This window comes from Chiloscyllium plagiosum, unplaced genomic scaffold, assembly GCF_037043375.1.
Source record: "Chiloscyllium plagiosum isolate Xiang-an unplaced genomic scaffold, Cpla_swu_hap1 HiC_scaffold_8, whole genome shotgun sequence".
Taxonomy (NCBI): Eukaryota; Metazoa; Chordata; class Chondrichthyes; order Orectolobiformes; family Hemiscylliidae; genus Chiloscyllium; species Chiloscyllium plagiosum.
In genome coordinates, this window is record NW_028270146.1 from 66666071 (window position 1) to 66687180 (window position 21110).

A 21110-nucleotide genomic window follows, 5' to 3' on the forward strand; every position below is an offset into this window, starting at 1 on the left:
CTGGCAATTCATTCCATGCACGCACCACCTTCTGTGCGAGAAAGTTGCCCCTTAGGTCCCTTTTAAATCTTTCCCCTCTCATCTGAAACCTATGTCCTCTAGTTTTGGACTCCCCCTAACTAGGGAAAAGACTTTGGCTATACATGCCCCTCATGATTTTATAAACCTCTACAAAGGTCACCTCTTATCTCTGATGCTCCAGGGAAACTAGCCCCAGCCTGTTCAGCCTCTCACTATAGCTCAAACTCTACAAACATCCTTATAAATCTTTCCTACAGCAGGGAGGCCAGAATGGAATGCAGAATGGAAGGTCCTGAACAGCCGCAACATGCCTTCCCAACTCCTATACTCAATGCACTAACCACTAAAGGCCAAACGTACCATATGCCTTCTTCACTACCCTGTGTACTTGCGACTTAACTGCCCTTTTGGCAATTAGGGATGGGCAATGAACGCTGGCCGAGTCAGTGACACCCTCATCTCATGAATGAATTTTTCAAAAATCCAATGGGCAGATGAGACAGGCCCAAAAAGTTAGCTGGTAGAAGTAGCAACTGGGGCAGAGAAAACAAACATGGCGAATTTACACCAGGATATGTGAGGAGAGATAAGGTGGTGGGACAAGCAAACATCAATAAAGGGCCCTGGTGGAATTTCGCAAAAAGCAGATAGCACCATACATTCAGCATAACCACATGAATGTATACCACAGAAATGCATACTATGGGAGGGAAGCCATGTTGTGGAGGACTATGTGGGAGCTAACAAAGAAAGACAACCTGTCACGGTTAAGTGAAGAACACTCAACGCTTACAAAGACTGTGGTAAACAAAGATAAAATGGGACACAAGGATACTAAATGTGGGAATTGAAATATGCAAGCTGTAATCAGTATAAAACTTGAAGGAATGCCATAATTCACCAAAGTGAGCTTTGATCCTGTCATAAAGCTTCTGTCCATATGTGCATGAAATAAATGATCATCTGTTCTCCTGGAATCCTCTATCAATTTGACAAGTGGCTCTACTTCAGATCCATAGGTAAAAAGCACCAAACTGATGACAGTATTCGAAGTGTGATCTGACTACTATATAGCTTCTATAGTTTGGGCAAGTCATCCTATTTGTGTACTTAATCCATAACAACTGCATGAATATGTCAAGTAAGATTTAATGTCAGGCTTACATGAATTCAAGTTCCAACTCTCTTCCAAACAGGAGTTTCTTTTAGTACCGGTAAAGGCATTTTCTTTCAAACTTTCCAGAAAAAATATATTTTTCCTCCCATTTTGAATAGTATGGACTGCATGGCCTACATGCTCAGTATGTATCATGGTTTTGGAACTTCATTTAGCTTTTTAAAATGCATCTTTGATTGATTACAATTTGGATTCACAATAGCACTTGTGAAGGCCCAAAAGGTTTCACAATTTGTTTAATCTTGTGGATACTGACATTGCTGGTGAACCATCTGGCTTTTGGGTACTAGCAGCTGTGAACTACACGTTCAAGAAGAAATCCTGTCACAATTTATTATATTCTCTGGATTCAGCAATTTTCTTTGTTCTTTCTTAAAGTCTGAAACCAAATTTACACAATTTTAATTTATTTAAAAAGAAAGACTCCCTACAGACTTCATTCAGATTACAACTCCTGATCTCCATTTTATATCTACGTGTCTTGAATCTCCAAGATTTTGAAGAATGGTTAAACTGAAGGTCAGAACTGCGATGCATAAACAACTTAAATTCACTTCATCTTAAATTCAGAATCAATCCTAATTTGTACAGTTCATAATCTTTCACATTTCTTTTAACTTTTCATCCTCCCATCCAGTTTGAGCTTGTCAAATTCCTTTCTTCCAAACCTGATTGCTCTGTCAACTTGAATGTAAATTGAAACCTCAAAAAAACATCCTTCATGGCTCTTCAGTGCCAGCATTGGACGTAGCTGTTCCACTCTCCAAATTATTTGTTACCTATATTTCATTATTAGTTTGGAATACTGTTACTATCCTTCCTGCCACACCTTGCTCTTGCTTCTCCGCCATTCTGACTGCAAATGGTCCAAGTGCAATGAACTCTCTTTTCAGACTGGTGTGCCAATGTCTTTTAAAATTAGCAGAATTAGGTTTCTGACTTTTGGGAAACATTTTTTTTCACAATAGGGTTATATGGAACCACATTGACCCAAGTCACTCTTTTGCTTGTACAACTTCAATGTCATAGCATCAACAGGTTATTTTTCTGAAAACACTTGACATAGCATTACCTTATCCTCAGCTAAAGTAATTTTCTAATAGGAAAAACTGCACCAATCATAGGCAGATTTGAAACAACCCCACCACAGAATAATTAATTAGGTTCAATTTTACATTAATCTTCACGATGGGATAGGCATACAATTTCCATCAATTTCTGGTAATGATTTTTATTTAGTCGCCTATTCATAGGGAAATCTTCCCTAGTCTTCCAAGTCCAACTTTTATCAAGTCCGACCTTGGTGATTCCTTATTCCTTGAACATTGAGGTTTATTCTGTTTCCTTCTTTTCTAATTGAAAACAACCTCAAGATAGCATTTTTGCTTCTCCACACTCAAGTTGCATACTTCCTTCACACAATAGTAGTTGCTTTCTATTGCTCCCTCTGCAAGTCTTCCAAAGCAGCTGTCTAATTACTCTGAGTTACTGTATACGCATGTGAAAAGAGATCCATCCCAATGGCAACCAGATCAGAGGAATTACTGTGAACCAGTGTGCTTCCAGCATACTTAGTTTTACCACAAATTAGAGATGACATTTTAAAACATAATCATCTGGAGAGTAACATCAAATAAATATTTTGCTCTGCCACTATCCAATACTGCAACATGAAACACTAAATATGGCACTAATGTTTTGACCTCAGGGAAACTAGAACAGCACTTTCATTTTGTACATTACTTAATGGGTTTAAATTCTCATTCCATCAGCTAACTGCTAGAAAGCCACATACATATGAGACAGTAGATTTATTGTACAAATGTAAACATGGCAGTGGAAAAGTTGGACTTGTGCTGCTCACAAGTGAACTGTGCATACCTATGCATTGCATTAGTAAAGCAGTATTTTATACTGGAGCATTACATTGGACAATAGCCATTTACAAGTTACAGCAATAAGTTATTCATTTTATTGAGTAAGAATAGACTATCAAAAGTGAATTACTGTTGTGTGACAGGGATTATGTTGAAGAAGGTAATGGGTAAAAAAGATTTAAGGGGGTAAAACTGAAGAGGCTTAATTACTGAACCAACTGTGAAAGTGGAAAATCATGTATTTTCTGAGAATTGAATTTTGGCAACAGACTGTTAAGTTACATCGAAGGTGCTCATTGACAAATATAGACTGCTTTATTATGTAGCAAAGTGGAAAGGAAATGCTAATACCACTGATAATGTGTGCCATGTTTTAGGGTGAGGAAAGTCGTTGTAAAGTATTCTATGTATCTCTTTAGGGGACAATCCCCAGAGAAGAAAACATCTCTTTGACCCATTATAACAACTGTTTAAAATCTATAGTAAAAATCACTACAGGAATGCTTTCATGCTGAAATGCCCAAACTTAGAATATATTATTTCATCATGATTACGTAGTAGAAACTAAAACAAGGCTTTATACTGACTGACACTTGCTAAAAATTAGCAATGTCTAAGAGATAGCTACCTTTACTTTGGTTTCAATTAATGACTAAAGATGAGAAATCAGGTTTGATGAGTGTACAAAAGCACATACCATTCTCAGCACGAAATATTTCATCTGATTCTAAGTGCCCAACTGCATGCTGGATGTGTTGTAGATTAAGATCATGAAAATGTTCAGTTGTTATTCTGCAGAAATTCTGACCCTATCTTCGCTAAACAGCCAGTCTTAAAAGGACATGGAATAAGGGGACCTTCACCATTGGAAAACTTGAGTGCAAACATTACAGTTCTCAATGACAGGAACCCCCTCACAATCTGTCAAAGAATGCCAATCAGATGCCATGCTGATTACGTGATTCAAGCACTTTCTCCACCCAAAGGTTTGAGGAAACAGAAAATTCACAGTCCAAAGCCCTCAATCCATCCCCAACACTGTCCCTCAACCCTTCTCCATTCTACCACCACCAGAACAGGTCTGAGATTCAAACATTAAAATATCAAATTCAATAAACTGTTATGATCCAGTTAGAAGTGGATTGATTTGTTTCCTTGTCCTATTCCTCCACTGGCCACAAGTTTAAACTTCGAAAGGGAGGTGAGCTTGTCAATCATATTATACTTGCATATATTAACAGACACATGCACAGCCACATCTGTATCTAGTTCAGAATCAGAAACAAGTCAGTCATATATTAAAATAACAAAATAAAAAACATATTCAAAGATTGTCAACAATAGGGTTAAATGTCCATATGCATCCAATTCGAGAGTGTGGTGCTGGAAAAGCACAGCAGGTCAGGCAATATCCGAGGAGGAGAATCAAAATTTCGGGCATAAGCCCTTCATCAGGAATTCCTGGTAAAGGGCTTATGCCCGAAACATTGATTCTCCTGCTCCTTGGATGCTGCCTGACCTGCTGTGCTTTTCCAGCACCACACTCTTCACTCTGATCTCCAGCATCTGCAGTCCTCACTTTCTCCTATATTTTTCCAACTACTAAAATTAAAAAGGTAAGATCTCCACAGTCTTACCAGACCATAGGCTGCACTCTCATGAGTGAGAGCGATGACTGATGGTGGTTTAACCTGAGGGTCACCACGCCTCAGGCGAGGAGAGAGATTGAGAAGGAGAGTCCTTAGTGATAACCTCAGCCAGTGTTTGCAAACTAACACACTCACACCCTCTTTCAAGCCTGGGTGAAAATATGCAATTCTGTAGAATGTTATCGTGAAAGAACTTTGGCTAAGTAAACTGCAAGTTTCGCAAAAAATAATTATTCACAGTTGTGTAATTGCTGGGTCTGATGGCTGAAGTCATTTTGCACACAAGTTATTGGCATTAACATTTCTCTCTAATCAGTTCGGCTGGTTGAATACTTTTTTTCTGGAGATAATGGTACAGATGTAACATTTCCTTTAAGGACTGTCTATTTACAGCAATAAGCCTTTCTCACTCCAACTTTGGCAAGTTTGGGGTCAGGGAAAGAGAGCCAAACAGTGAGAATGAGGAGAGAGACAGAAGGGAGGGGGCAGAACAGACAGAAGGAGAGAGCGCAAGAGTGAGCACGAGAGAAAAACAATAAGACAGACAGACAAAAAGACAGAAAGACAGACAGAAAAGAAACAAAGAAAGAAAAAGAAAAGAAAAAAAGAGAACAAAGATGTGTTTTCAAAGCTATATACCCACAAACTGGATCATGTATTTTCTCCCTGAAAGCTTTGCAGATTGGGATCAATTCAACCAACTTGTGTTTGCTGCAAAGACAACATTTTTGTTGTATCCGATTTCCTCTGTTCAAAAATGGCTCTTCTGAAAAGTTCAAGATATGTATGCATGCCTAGTCAATTACATGTTTTCTGAGACATTAATTTATGATATTTTCATATCAGAATTTTTTCAGGTTATCAAAAAATCTGAAAATTAAAACAGTCACAATTAAGACTTTTTTGTAGAATCTGTTTAATTTTTTCTTTTGTATTATTGACTTTCAAAAGTATAATTATGGAAAAATAACTTGTAAATAGAAACCTGAAAATACTTATTGCCTCAAGTGAGTTATATATTTCAATTGTTATGCTAAACTACTGTTGTGTGGCAAATAAATATTTACCCAGTAATTCTCGCACACTGCATTAGATAGAAACAGCTAGCATTGTGATGCACATTGACATAGATTTATTGTTATATTTTCCCCACATTTATCATCTTAACATTTAAATATATGAATTGTTTTGCAGGTTTCAGCTAGGTTGTTTTGACTGTGCAAAGCCATACATATCAGTGTTTTGGTTAATTCATTGAATGTGGCACTGGATAGGCCTGTACTTATCATCTATCCCTAAATAACCATGAGGTAGAGGGATGTGGCAGCAGCGCTGGCAGTGAGCTACCTTCTTGAATGGTATAGGGACAGTCACAATGTAATTAGGAAGGGAGTTCCACGATTTTGAACCAGTGAGAGAGAGGGAACAGCAATGGAAATGCATTAAGAGCTAAAGTAAGTGTGCCTTGGCTTAAAGGTTTCTTTTAAACAGTACGTGGGCAATACAATAAAATAACATTGAGATGTTTCAGAATTCTGATTTTCTACTCTCACACTCTAAGATAGCTCCAGAACTAGAACCTCATTCACAAAAATTGCACACATTTCTGTAAGACCAAAGTAGTACAGAATTGAAAGAAGAGAATTTCCTGCATGAGAGTCAAAATACACACCTGTCAGAATCAAGATGCTAAAGGTATTGTCATGAGTGTTTGTTAAATTCAGATTGTCGTGGTTACTAATCAGAGCATTGATCCATGTGTCAGCCTTTCATATGCCAGCAACTAGAACTAAAAATATCTCCTAAGAAGTGGTGAAATGTTGGTTGATTTATTCTCTTTATTGTTTCTCTGGATGAATGCAGAAAATGTACTCAATCAGCAACGAGGCTGTCTCTGCACTAAGAATAATTAACAATTTTTAGAAGATCTTACACTGTTCTGTGTAAAGGATGATACTATTTGGAGGTAATATGCACAGCACTTCCATGGGAATAATATTCCACTGGCTGCTGAACACTAAGTTTACACCTTGTTGCAAATGAAATGAAGCTCTTCACTCCCCTCCTCTTTTCTCCCACTTCTTCCCCTCCCCTCCCTCCCTCCCTTATCCTTACCTTTTTGCTTTAGGCTTGTTTCAATGGCCACAAAATTTTCAAAGAAAACATAATATATGTGCGAATATGTTTGATCAAAGAACGGCTTCAAATCACTTGCTTCAGAGTTTTCTATAATTAAAAAAAAGAAAAGATATTAGGATAATCAATAATTTAAAATTTAGATTAATTAAGCCACCAACTACATATTTAAGTTTTCTAACCTTATTCATACAAATGAATACAAAAGATGAACTAACTCCCAAATATGGATCAACCAACTTAGCTCAAATCTTGAAACATGTATTCCTAGTTCAGATGTAGGTAAAAGCTCACAGGCTTGTCAGAGAGGCAGGAATCCTTCATATCTCTCCTGATTATAAATAAATGTCACAGTCATGCAAATATATTAGTCATCCACTAGATATTGTAAAAATCATCAGAGATAAGGTTGCATAAGTCAAAACTTACAGTAAAGTAGAACAATAAATATTTCAAAGCTAATTCAGGCTGCTAACAATACCACAGTCAAATATTACATTTGATGACATTTTTATATCAACAGCTCTGTTTGAATTTCTGCAATCACCATCTCTCAAATTGGCAGCCACACACGTGGGTGGCCTCCCTCGGTAGTTGCCAATGCTGCTATGGAATTGCTGCTCAATCAGCCACAGGATAACTTCATGTCGTATTTTTCTTAAGAGAGTATCTGATTTTTAGCTGTTGTGAAATCACAAATACTTTGAGCAAGTTATAAAGAAGAAAAAAATGCCACCATGATACATTCGAGATGAATAAAGAAGGGTAAAATTGAAATCCAAGGGGGAGAAAAAGTACACATGAAGTATATATGACAGAGCAGCAAATGACAGGAGAGAAAATGAAACAGTCCGGGAAAAGAAAAAAAATTAGGAAGACAAAACGTCAAAATGAAATCAGGAAGTACAAAGATAATAAACTTTTCCACAGTCCATATTAATTAAAGAAAAATACAGGTGAGAATATGCCACGCTAGATAAACTCACAGACATTGACATTACCCCTATTTGGTAAGCACAGGGCTGGGTGGATGGTGTGTGTGTGTGTGTGCGCGCGCGCGCAAGAGAGAATTAGAAGATACGATATAATGCTGATATGAGATAATTAAGATTTGGCCTGTGACCAGGGCCAGGCACGTGACACTGCAGGTGAAGCAGGTATGTGAATTCAAGAGATAATTAGAGCAGCCTTAGCCTCTGCAATTATCAAATAAAAACAAGGTTTTGCAAGGCATGGAGAGTGGGGACTGCAGAGAGAAAATGAGTGACCTGACCAGAGAACAGTAGTACAGGGAGGCATTCCTCTACCTATGTGTTTTAGATCTCCAGCATTCCCAATTTCTGTGTATATTAATATGGGAGGAATGGGTTTTAGTTAATGAGGCAGTTGGCACCATACTGCAGAAAAAGGAAGCTTCTCCAATAGGATCCATTTCACTTGAACAGTGTGGAAACTAGTGCACTGACAGATCAAATAACTAGGGCTTTAGAATGGGTTTTGAACGAATTAGATCTAAGGAGAGATGTCGAGAAGGATACGTAGGCATACAAAGCAAAATAATATGACAGCCTTGCCAGACAACTATTTCAGTAATGATACCCGGTGTGGTACAGGAAGGGACACAGAGTATACAAACCTGGAAAAATAGCAGCAATTAGGATCAAACTGAAAAAAAGGCAAAATTAACAGCTCATTATTTAAAAGCGATATATGGAGCAAAGAGGTTATTGGGCATAATCATAGTTAGGAGATCAAAGCTGAGAACTAAATATGCAGGGGTACACAACTTTTCAAAAGGATAGGAGAAAGGAGAAGGTGGGGAGGTAGCTTTCTTAGTATGGAATGGAATGAATGCAATAGCAAGAAACTACCTTGGATCACCCATATAGATTCTACAAGAGAAAAACGTTAGAGGTGAGTAGGTCACACCTCCCTTTCAGTAGCTATACTGTGGGATAGAGAATAAATCAAGAGATATTGAGGGCATGTAAAGAAACACAGTACATTAACTATGGGTGACTGTAATCTTCATGTAGAATGGGAAAATCAAATTAGCAGAGGAAGGACTCAAAGTGTGTATGCCAGAGTTTCCTAGAATCCAACTAGAGACAAGCTATTTTAGATGTGGAAATGTGTGGTGAAGCAGGTTTAGTCAATGATCTCAGAATAAAAGATCCTATATTAAACAGTGAGTGGTAGAATGTAGCATTCAGTTTTTAAATGAGGAAGGTATGTTAAAAACTGTGCTAAACTTAAATAAGGGAAGCTACATTGGTATGAGGGCTAAATTGGCTGCAGTGGACTGGGGAAGGAATTTAACAGAAAAGGTGGTTGATAAACAATGGCAGATGTTTATGATTTAAAACAAAAATTTCTTCCTGTGAGCAAGAAGATTCTCTGAAGAGGATAAGCCAACCACAATTAACGGAGAAAGTTAAGGATAGCATCAAATTGAAAATGAAAACAGATGTTACAAGGATTAGTGATAAACCAAAAATTTCAGAATGTCCTAAAAGTTAACAAAAGTTGACCAAAGAAATAATAGAGGGAGAAATTAAATTACAATGGTAAGCTTGCAAGTAAATATGAAAACAGATAATAAGACCGTCTTCAAATATAGAAAAAGGAAGAGAGGCACCAAAGCGAACACAGGCCACTTAAGGAATTAGTTGTGAAAATCATAACAGGAAGCCATGAAGTGGGACAGGAGTCAAGTAAATCCTTTTCGTCATAGAGATGTACAGCATGGAAACAGACCCTTCAGTCCAACCCATCCATGCCGACCAGATATCCCAACCCAATCTAGTCCCACCTGCCACCACCCAGCCCATATCCCTCCAAACCCTTCCTATTCATATACCCATCCAACTGCTTTTTAAATACTGCAATTGTACCAGCCTCCACCACTTCCTCTGGCAGCTCATTCCATACACGTACCATCCTCTGCGTGAAACAGTTGCCTTTTAGGTCTCTTTTATATCTTTCCCCTCTCGTTCTGGACTCCCTGACCCCAGGGAAAAGACTTTGTCTATTTGTCCAATCCATGCCCCTCATAATTTTGTAAACCTCTATAAGGTCACCTCTCAGCCTCCGGCGCTCCAGGGAAAACAGCCCCAGCCTGTTCAGCCTCTCCCTACAGCTCAAATCCTCCAACCCTGGCAACATCCTTGTAAATCTTTTCTGAACCCTTTCGAGTTTCACAACATCTTTCCGAATAGGAAGGAGACCAGAATTGCACGCAATATTCCAACAGTGGCCTAACCAATGTCCTGTACAGCCGCAACATGACCTCCCAACTCCTGTACTCAATACTCTGACCAATAAAGGAAAGCATACCAAACGCCTTCTTCACTATCCTATCTACCTGCACTCCACTTTCAAGGAGCTATGAACCTGCACTTCAAGGTCTCTTTGTTCAGCAACACTCCCCAGGACCTTGCCATTAAGTGTATAAGTCCTGCTAAGATTTGCTTTCCCAAAATGCAGCATCTCGCATTTATCTGAATTAAACTCCATCTGCCACTTCTCGGCCCACTGGCCCATTTGGTCCAGATCACGTTGTAATCTGAGGTAACCCTCTTCGCTGTCCACTACACCTCCAATTTTGGTGTCATCTGCAAACTTACTAACTGTACCTCTTATGCTCGCATCCAAATCATTTATGTAAATGACAAAAAGTAGAGGACCTAGACTTCATGGTAACGGACACTAACAGCATTCTGGAAACGTTAAATTAAGGTCAAACACTGTGGAGGAAATAAACACCTGTATTATCACCAGGGAAAGAGTACAAGAGAAACTAATGGGCTAAAGTCAAAATATCCCTGGACCTGCTGAGTTGAATCCTAGGATACTAAAGGAAGTAGCTGCGGAGATAGTGGATGCACTGGTAGCAATATTCTAGAAGGTAAGGATTCTTGGAAACGTCCAAGGCAAAAGCCTTATTCAAGAAAGAAAAGAGACAAAACAAAAGATATATAGGTCAGTTAGCTTAAGGTGTGTCATTGAGAAAACATGAGAGCATGATATAAAGGATTCAATATTAGACATTTAGAAATGCATAAAGTAATCAGCAGAATCAGCATGGTTTCATAAAAGGGAAAGCATGTCTGAAAAAGTTATTAGAATTAGTTATGATGAAGTAACAAACAGAATAGTTAAAGAGAAGCTAGAAGGTGTCAAATATATGGATTTATGTTATATAAAAGGCAGAAGATAAGTACTCCGTATAAGGCTACTTAATGAAATGAGAGCCCGTGATGTTGAATGTAGCATATTAACATGGAAAGAAGATAGGTTAACTAATCAAAGGCACAGATTTGGGATAAAGTAAGTATTTTCAGAATAGCAATCTGTAATTAGTGGAGTGCCAAAGAGATGACTATTAGAGCTACAATTATTGACAACGTACATTAATTACTTTGATGAAGAAATTGAATGTACTGTCATCAAGTTTGCAGATTATGTGGGAAGGCAAGTGGTGAAGACTACACAAAGAGTCTGCCGAATGATGTAGACAGGTGTGTGGGCAAAATCTTGGCAGGAAGAATAGAGGAGCAGATTATTTTATTTTATTGAGAAACATTGCAAAAAGCTACAGCACAGAGAGATTTTGGAGTCCTTGTGCATGTATCACAAAAAGCTGGCATTCAAGTTCAATTGACAATAGGAAAGGCAAACATAATGATAACCTTTATTTGAGGGGAATGAGGGTGGGTTTCTTTCAAAATTTTACAAGGCAATAGCTAGATTACACCTACAATACTGTGAACAATTTTGGTCCCTTTACCTAAGGAGGTATTGGACACAGTCCAGAGAAGGTACACTAGATTGATCATAGACATGGAGAGATTTTCTTTGAGGAGAGCTCAAGTAGTTTGGGATTAGAATTTAGAAGGACAAGAGACCACTTTATTGAACCATACCAAATTCTTAAGAGGCTTGACAGGGTAGATATGGAAAAGTTGAGTTTCCCCTTGGAGTTTCCCCTCTAGAACCAGAATGCAAAATCTCAAGAGTGGGGGCACCAATTTCAGACAGTAAGAGGGAGGAATTCTTTTCAAGGTAGACTGATGTTTAGACAATCAAGAGGCACGGGGGGGGTGGGGGGGGGGGGGAAACGAAGAAAAACTGAGTTGACGATTATCAATCAGCATGATTCACTGAATGGCAAATGTGACGATGTATCAAATGACCGATGCTTGCACCTACATAAGGCTACTGGGGGCTCACTTCCAAAGGGCCAGGATATTAAACACCTATCAAACCCAAGTTGGAACACACTTGAGAATACTAAACAGTTCTGGTGTCCTTGTTTATAGCTAAAGAATGTAGGAAGCACTGGAGAAAGTGAAAACAAGATTTGGTGGAACAATACTGGAATTGAGAGATAATATTCAGAACTTTGAAGCTTTAAGACTTTGAACAATCTTGTTCTTCTTTCTAGAAAGAGAAAACTTAGACATGACCTGACCAAAATCTAAGATTATGAAAGGGGCAGTTGTAGAGAATTTTGTAGACCTATTCACTTGCAGGCTCAGAATCCAGAACGTGACAGTATAAACATGACACAATCATTAACAAACTCAATAGTAAACTCAGGAGAGAAGTCATTACAGGGTATGGTTGGAATATACCTATCACAACAAGCAGTGATGCCAACTAGCATTAATGCATCTAAGGGAATATGAGATAATTACAAGGAGGTAACAGATGGAAGATTCTGACAAAATGATAGAATATAACAAATGCAATGTGAAAATCTTTGTTTGGAACATAAAGACTGGCACGGACTATGGTCCAAACAATTCAAATCATACTGTCAGTATTATGTAATACTTCTATTATATAATACTTCACAATCTGTTAGAACGAGTATAGTTGAAAAAAGTTTTATTTGAAGATTTTTGTTTAGTACACATCAAGACAAAATTACAAGTATCCAAGAATACCAAATTTCAAAGTAAGTTATGATGTAGCTCTTAAAATGAGAGCTATATCGACTTCAGCAAAGCACTCGACAAATCTTCCACATGGTATGCCGGTTAGTAAGGTCAGATCGCATGGGATCCAGGGGAGCTAGCTAATCAGACACAAAATTGACTTGAAGGTAGGAAGGAGAAGGTTATAACAGAGATTTGCATTATTGAATTTTGAGAAGATTTGTAGCTCAGATTGAGGTTTTGGATGTAGGTTTGCTCACTGAGCTGGAAGGTCCATTTCCAGACATTTCATCACCCTGCTAGGTAACATCTTCAGTGGGCCTCCAGGCAAAGCACTGCTGCTGATTCCTGCTTTCTATTTATATGTTTGGGTTTCTTTGGATTGGTGAAGTCACTTCTGGTTCCTTTTCTCAGGGATGGTAGATGGGGTCTAGCTCAATGTGTTTGTTGATAGAGTTCCGGTCGGAATGTCATGCTTCTAGAAATTCTCGTGTGTGTCTCTGTTTGGCTTGTCCTAGTATGGATGTGTTGTCCCAGTCGAAGTGGTGTCTGTCCTTATCTGTATGTAAGGATACTAGTGAGAGAGGGTCATGTCGTTTTGTGGCTACTTGATGTGCATGTATCCTGGTGGCTCATTTTCTGGTGGATAAACAGGCAGAAAAACACATCCATCCTAGGACAAGCCAGACAGAGACATGCACGAGAATTCCTAGAAGCGTGGCATTCCAACCGGAACTCTATCAACAAACACATCGAGTTAGACCCCACCTATCACCTCCTGAGAAAAAGGACAGGAAATGATGTCACCACAGGAAATGACATCAACCCAAAAAAAACCAAACATAGAAATAGAAAGCAGGAATCAGCAGCAGTGCTTCGCCTGGAGGCCCACTGAAGATGTTACCTAGTAGGGTGATGAAACGTCTGGAAGTGAACCTTCCAGCTCAGTGAGCAAACCTATATCCAAAGGTTTGCATTTTGTACTGGAGGCCTATTACCAGCTGTGTCACAAGGATCAGTGCTGGGTCCACGACTTTATGTCATTTATAGAAATGACTTGGATGTGAATATAGGTGCCATGGTTCGTAAGTTTTCAGATGATGCCAAAATAGATCCAGTGGACAGTGATCAATGGGACCTTGATCAGATGGCCAATGGGCCAAGGAGTGGCATCTACACTCATTGAGGTAACACAGCCCATATTCTAACTATTTTCTGGGTAAAGAAGTTCCATCTTAAATCCCTGTAATTAAGTATCTTAATTTACGATGTAAAGTTTTGGTCTTGCCAACAGGCAAAGTTAGTGGCTAGGTGGTGGATAGTGACAAATTCACCAGCCTACTAATCCAGAGCCCTGGGCTAATGTTCAAAGGACCACAGATTCAAATCCCATAGCAAGTGGTGAAATTTGAATTTGATAAAATTCTGCAATCAAAGTTCGTCTAATGGACACCATGTAACTACTACCAATTGGTATAATAAATAATGTTCTTTGGAGGAAAGGAATCTGCCAGATCTATATCTGCAGCATGTGGTTGACTCTTAACTACCCCTGAAAACCACTCAGTGAAGGGATGAGGGATGATCCCACTAACTAATTGAGAAAAGATAAACAGGTAGACAGTGAACAGGTATGAGCCAGTGTAATAAAGTTAGCCAACATAAAAATCAATCAATTCATGCAATGAAACAGAAGCATTTCTGCCAATCGGGCACTTGATCAAACCAAGGATGGGCCAACTTTTGGTTTGAGGTGCCTGAGTTCAATTCCATCTGCTCTAGAAGTGTAAAATAACATCTCTGAAAAGCTTGATAAGAAAAATGGGTCAAATCAAGGATGCAAGAGTAAACTAAAATATCAAAATTAATTTTTAAATGATGGTACACAGAATCAGAGTGCAGTAAAAAGGAGAATTAAAGAAGTGATTACACTCAAAGCGTCTTATAATCTGTGAAATTAAGAATTCAATTTCCATACAAATGCAAGAATTCCACACGTTCATTCATTCATTTATCCAGTAAAGTTCTGTAGAATCTTTTGATATTATTGCAAAATATTAAGCTTCTTTTCACTTATGAATAATATTAGCTCAAACTCACATAAACATGATGGTCCAGATGCATCATTTTTCACCTGTTCCATTCCATTGTTAATTGACAATCAAGGATGTCTTTCGGAATTATCAAAACCGAAAGCTAAGGATTACAGAAAGAAGCAAGCATTGGGGACAGACGAAGGCGAACATCAATTATATCAAAATTATGGCAAGATTAGATGCAGGAAGTATGTTCATTTTCGGGCAATTAACAAGAAAAAAACCCAATTATCCAAAAGTTTAAATTAAAGTTACAGTTTCCGTAAGTTATATGCAAAGAAGATTGATAAACAACAGCTAACATTTAGTGTCTTTAACCTAGTGAAATGTTTCAATGTAATTACTGGAAAAAAAAACAAACATGCACCAAGTCAAAGCTGGAGGAATTAGAACAGATGACAAAAGAATTTCAGAATTTAAGGCTTAGGCTGGGTTGGAAAGTTTCAGTTTTTCCTCTGGGCAGAGAAGATTTATACATGCTTGAGATGTATAAAATTATGAAGTGCGTAGACAGGGAAGACAGAAATAAAACTTTTCTAATTGATGGAATGATCAATGACTAGGGAGCACAGATTAAAGGTAAGGGGCAGGCAGTTTAAGGAGCTGAAGGAAATACTTTGTCATCCAGAGGGTGGTGGGAATCTGGAACACACTGCCTGTAAGGGTGATAGAAGCAAAAACCATTAAATCATTTAAATTGTATTTAGATGTGCACTTGCAACATCAAGGCATATAAGTATATGGGCCAAGGTTCTAGAAAACTGGACTAGAATAATTCAGCAATTATTTTTAACCAGTGTGAATGAAATGTACCAGAGGGCCATTTTCCATGCTGCAGATGTCTATGATTCTGAACAGCTAAAAGCATGGCCACCAAGGCAAGAAGTCAGCACTGCAGGTTTGTGGGCCTCAGAGAATTTAGAAAGAGAGAGGGACAAGATTTGAGTTACTTGAGCAATGAGCAAACATTTTTCTGACTGTACAAAATTATGTTGTGGGGAACACAAGATTAGGACCATAACACCTCTTGTTTCTGATGAAGGGCTTTTGCCCGAAACGTCGATTTCGCTGCGCCTTGGATGCTGCCTGAATTGCTGTGCTCTTCCAGCACCACTAATCCAGAATCTGGTTTCCAGCATCTGCAGCCATTGTTTTTACCTCGTCGATTTTAACCCTACTGCGAATCCTCTTGCAAAGATGCCTACCTTGAAGAAGTTTTCCTCCTCTCTCTACAAGAATCTCAGAGAGTCCCTCTCCCACTGCAACTCCCAGGTCATTTCCTCTGCCCTGAAGCTCTTCAACCATGTCGTGAAACAAACTCGCTACCACAGCCACATTTGCTTCCTCAGTGCCTGCCTCTGTAACCAACTCATCCCACACGGACTCCGGACCACCTTTAAACCAGCAGAGTTCGGACCCGAACAGGACAAACAGTACAGACTACAGATTCAAAAACACCAGCAACAGTTCTCCTTCAAGATCCTCCGCTCCACGCTTGCAGCAATGCGCCGGCACCTAGCAGCTTTATTCCTGATGAAGGGCTTTTGCCCGAAACGTCGATTTCGCTGCTCCTTGGATGCTGCCTGAACTGCTGTGCTCTTCCAGCACCATTAACCCAGAATCTGGTTTCCAGCATCTGCAATCATTGTTTTTACTCCATAACCTCTCTTGTTTTATATAAAAGATCTGGATTTGGTTGCTGGTGACAAAACTTGGTAAAATGGTAAATTGTGAGCAGGATAGGCACAGGATGTAAACAGTTGGATTGAATACTGTAAGAAATATGTATTTTTATTTTTGTACTTTGTAAAATTTTGTACTAAGAAAAGAAAGAATTGTTTTCAAAAACAGTGCTTTGAATGGTGGTTACATATTTTGAAAAGCAAATAACCCAACACCCATGTCTAATATCAAACCAATTGAAGTGGTTGTATACGACAGGAGCCGAGGAGTTGTGTACATACTCAGCTGGGTGGCAACTGAAATTGATTGATCTATTGACTCGTAATGAGAAGTCTACTGCCTCCCAGTAGCAGCAAGATTGCTTGTCAGGTAACTGAATAGCTTGGAACTAGGAAGAAGTAACAGAGATGGGATTTGATCCTCACTAGTTCAGAAGCTGTCTCTGTTCTCTGCAGTCAAAACTCACTTCAAACCTGAAGAAAACCAGTTCATCTTTCTTTCTACAGTTACTGTAAGCTGTGACTTTTAATTAATATCTGTGCCTCTTGCAAACCAGTAGAAGCATTCAGAAAAAGAGAATGCTAGAAAGAAATGTCCAGATAAGCAAGTACCAGCTCAACAAAATGCTGTACAAAGAGGTCTCCAGTTCTTTCCTCTGTCTATCTGTAAGGAAGAGTTCAGGGAGCAGTTTTAATTTATAGTGTTATTCGCTGATGATTTATCTGTAGTTCTAGTCAAATTACTTGTAATAAATACTAATTCTTGCTAAATACAGAGACCTTGTTCAAAAATTGGGAAATATTGAAGATTTTAAAATAAGTATACAATGTTTGAGACAACTCCAGGGAATAGTGGCCCCAATGAATTAAGACAATAGGCAGACATAATTTATTGCAGAAATTTGTGATGTGCCACACTTTGGAAGAAACAACATAAACTGACAAGATAATCTAAAAAGTATTGTGTTGTTGAGGGACTGGAAAGCCCATGGAAATAAATATTCACAAATCCATGAAAGCTTGAAATCTACATGTGCAGAACAAATTGACAACGCGGTTAAAGCATATAGGAAAAATGGCTTTATAAATAGGGGCATTAAATTAGTTAGGTACCACACATTAGGAAAGCTGTGGAAAGGGTTCTGTTCATGTAACCAATCATGGTTACATGAACAGAAAAGTTGGGATTGTTCTGCTTGGAGCAGAGAAGGTCAAGGAAGACTGAGGACGTATTCAAAATGTGGAAGGGTTTTAGTGGAGATAATAGGAAAAATTACTTTCTTTGCCAAATTCAATTGAGAAGTTACAGTTTTAAAATTGACAAAAGAAAAGAGAAGTGAGGGAAAAAAATACTTCACACATGCTGTTAAAATTTGGAATAAACCACCTAAAGGATGGTGGACTCAGGTTCCCTAAACAATAGCTATTTCAGAGAGCTAACACAATAGGCTGAAATGTTCTTTTTTGTGCTGCAAGATTCTATTTACTGAACTGCAATTTTGTCACAATGACATTTTCACTGAAATTAAAATTAAGCTTTCTATTGAAATCCTCAAAATATAATGAATATTGTCAATAGCAATGAAGAAAAATAACTTGCATTAATATAGCATCTCTCACAGCCTACGGATCTCCCAGCTAATGAAGTATGTTTGAAACAATGAATATTGTTACATAGTAAGTACAGTGGTTTTGCACAGATTCACATAAAATGATAAGTGATCCATCTTACTGGATCTAGCCAAAGGATAGACATACAAGGGAGTTTTCCCTTGTGATTCTTTGAAACAATGTCTTGGGATCTTTTATATCCACTTTAAAAGATAGATAGGACTTGATTTTAATATCTTCTCCAAACAACTGAACCACAGCTGGTGTAGCACACCCTTAACACTAGACAGACTAATTCAACCTGAAACCACAACTGCCTTACTTGAAGATGAACATGAGCCAAGGCTGCTATATTTTGCTTTGTAAGTGGCAATCTATTCCAAAGGTTTTAATGAAAATAACTGTCACAGCTCCTACATTCAATTACGTAATGAATATAATTTGGTTTTCGCAACCAGTTCTGCCGAAGAGTCACAGAAAAATGGACTCAAAATATTAACTCAGCTTTCTTTCCACAGATACTTCCAGACCTGCTGAGCTTCTCCAGCAATTTGTTTTTGTTTCAGATCTTCAACATTCATAGCTGTTTTATTTTAGATTTTTACGAAAGATTTACAAGGATGTTGCCAAGACTTGAAGGTCTGAGTTATAAGGAGGGAATGAAGAGACTGGGGCTTTTTCCATGGAATGTTGGAGGTTGAAGGGTAACCTTATAGAGGTTTATAAAATCATGAGCGGCTTCGATAAGATGAATATCCAAGATCTTTTTCCTAAAGTAGAGAAGTCCAAAACTAGACAGCATAGGTTTAAGGCGAGTGGCATGGAGAGAATTAAAAGGGATTTCAGAGGCAACTTTTTCACAGAGGGTGGTGCATATATGGAACCAGTTGCCAGAGGAAGTGGGAGAGGTGGGTACAATTATAACAGTTAAAAGACATTTGGACTGGTACATGAATAGGAAAGGTTGAGAGGATATGGGCCAAACACAGGCAAATGGGACTAGTTTAGATTAGGAAATCTGGTCAGCATTGATGAGTTGAGCCAAAGGGTCTGTTTTCATGCTGTATGACTCTAGCTGTAGTTCCAGTCCTCCAGTACTTGATGTACATTGCCCAGATGGAAGTTTAATATCTATGTTTAAGAGAAAACACTGGGCTGGAATTAAAATTCTCAAGTGTTTGAAAGTTCATCAAAACCTCTAACCCTATTTTGCTAGTATCTGGTCAGGTCCTGATTTGAATTTATATCTTACTTTTAATGTTGTCATGGACTCTGATGATAATATTGGACACATCAGATCCCAGTAAGAAACATACCTTGATAAATCAAGTTTTATTTTTGCAAAATTAGTTACCAATGTGACTAGTCATCAAATGTAGTCATAAAGAGTTCACATGTATTTCACAAAAGAACACAAATTGATGACTGAAATCAACTGTATGTAAATGACAATTTTTGCAAAACTTAACAGAGAGCAAAAAGATTTAACCTGTTCCTTCTTCACAGACACTTGATCCGTGAAGTATCGCTCCTATCTGCAGTCTTCAATTTCTTTTTACTTAACTGTCTCTTTGCAGCCCTTCTCCTTTGACTGCTGTGAAACAGCTTAAGCCTTCTTTCCAATCTGATGGCTTGGAGATTTCTAACTCTCTAGAACCGAGAGACCTCTACAAAACTAAAACTACCCTTCCCTGATATAAATTAACCCCATCTCAACTCAAAATGTTCCTATCATCTGTTTCTGCAGTCATAAAATTCAACTTAATAAACATTCAGCATGTAATTCCCCAGGTGTTACCCTGAGTCATTGGGCTTAAGTCACACGCCTCCTGGAAAAGGCTGTTTTGACAGCATTGTTGTTAAAAATTACCTTCAGATCTATTTACAGGCATAAACTAAAAACCCACTTTCCAATTCAATTTCCCAAAATATGTTATAAACCTTTACAACATCATGAGAAAACAATATAGCATTGCTAATGCACCTCAACTTAAATACATTTCAGCACAAGGCTGAACAGAATTTAAAAGTATGGTCTGTAAGTTTAAAAAAAAGCTTGAAAGCACTAAACAGAAACACAGGAGAGCACAGTGATCAGCACTGCTACCTCAGAGGGCCAGGGACCTGGGTTGATTCTAGCCTTGTGCGATTGGGGTGACCTTATAGAAGTTAATAAAATCATGGGCAGCATGGATAGGGTGAGTAGTCAATGTCTTTTCCCCAAGATAGGGGAGTCCAAAACTAGAGAGCGTAGGTTTAAAATGAGAGGGAAATTATTTAAAAAGGGACCTATGGGCACCTTTTTCATGCAGAGGGTGGTCTGTGGATGGAATGAACTGCCAGAGGAAGTGATGGTAGCTGGTACAATTACAACATTTAAAAGGCATCGGAATGTGTCTTTGAATAGGAAGGGTTGAAGAGGGATAAAGGCCAAACGCTAGCAAATGGGACTAAATTAATTTAGGATATCTGGTCAGCATGGATGAGTTGGTCTGAAGAGTGTTTCCATGCTGCACATCTTTATGACTACCTGTGTGGAGTTTGTTCTCCGTTTCTTTGTGGATTTCCACCAGGTGCATTGGTTTCCTCCCACAGTCCAAAGATGTGCAGGTTAAGTGGCTTGGCCATGCTAAATTGCCCCGTAGTGTACAGGAATGTGCAAGCTAGATGAATGAGCCATGGTAGAGTGGGTGTTGGATGTGGGTGGGAAGCTCTTTGGCGGATAGATGCAGTGTCAGTGGGCCGAATGGCCTCTTTCTGCACTGTCGGGACTCTGAACTAATCATGAGCATCCTGGTTCTTCATACCATGTATTTTCAGTTGCTCAATTTTATAACAATTTAATATATTTAATCTATTTTGAAAGCAAAATACAATAGTTTAATAGAACATAAAATAAAAATAGTAAGCAATATTTAG

At 38.4% G+C, this 21110-nt stretch overlaps 1 protein-coding gene across 16 annotated transcripts in view; it reads right to left on the minus strand.

Moving 5' to 3' along the window:
* The window catches only part of ralgapa1 (Ral GTPase activating protein catalytic subunit alpha 1), a 315513-nt gene that overhangs the window by 293339 nt on the left and 1064 nt on the right, over positions 1-21110 (minus strand). For all 16 annotated transcript variants that reach the window (XR_015757926.1, XM_087989919.1, XM_087989918.1 and 13 more), the window contains exon 2: positions 6840-6950. Coding sequence is in view for 15 of the 16 variants with exons in the window: in XM_087989919.1 (XP_087846045.1) it covers positions 6840-6950 (111 nt within the window). In the remaining variant the exon portion in view is untranslated. The remainder of the gene's footprint in view (positions 1-6839; positions 6951-21110) is intronic.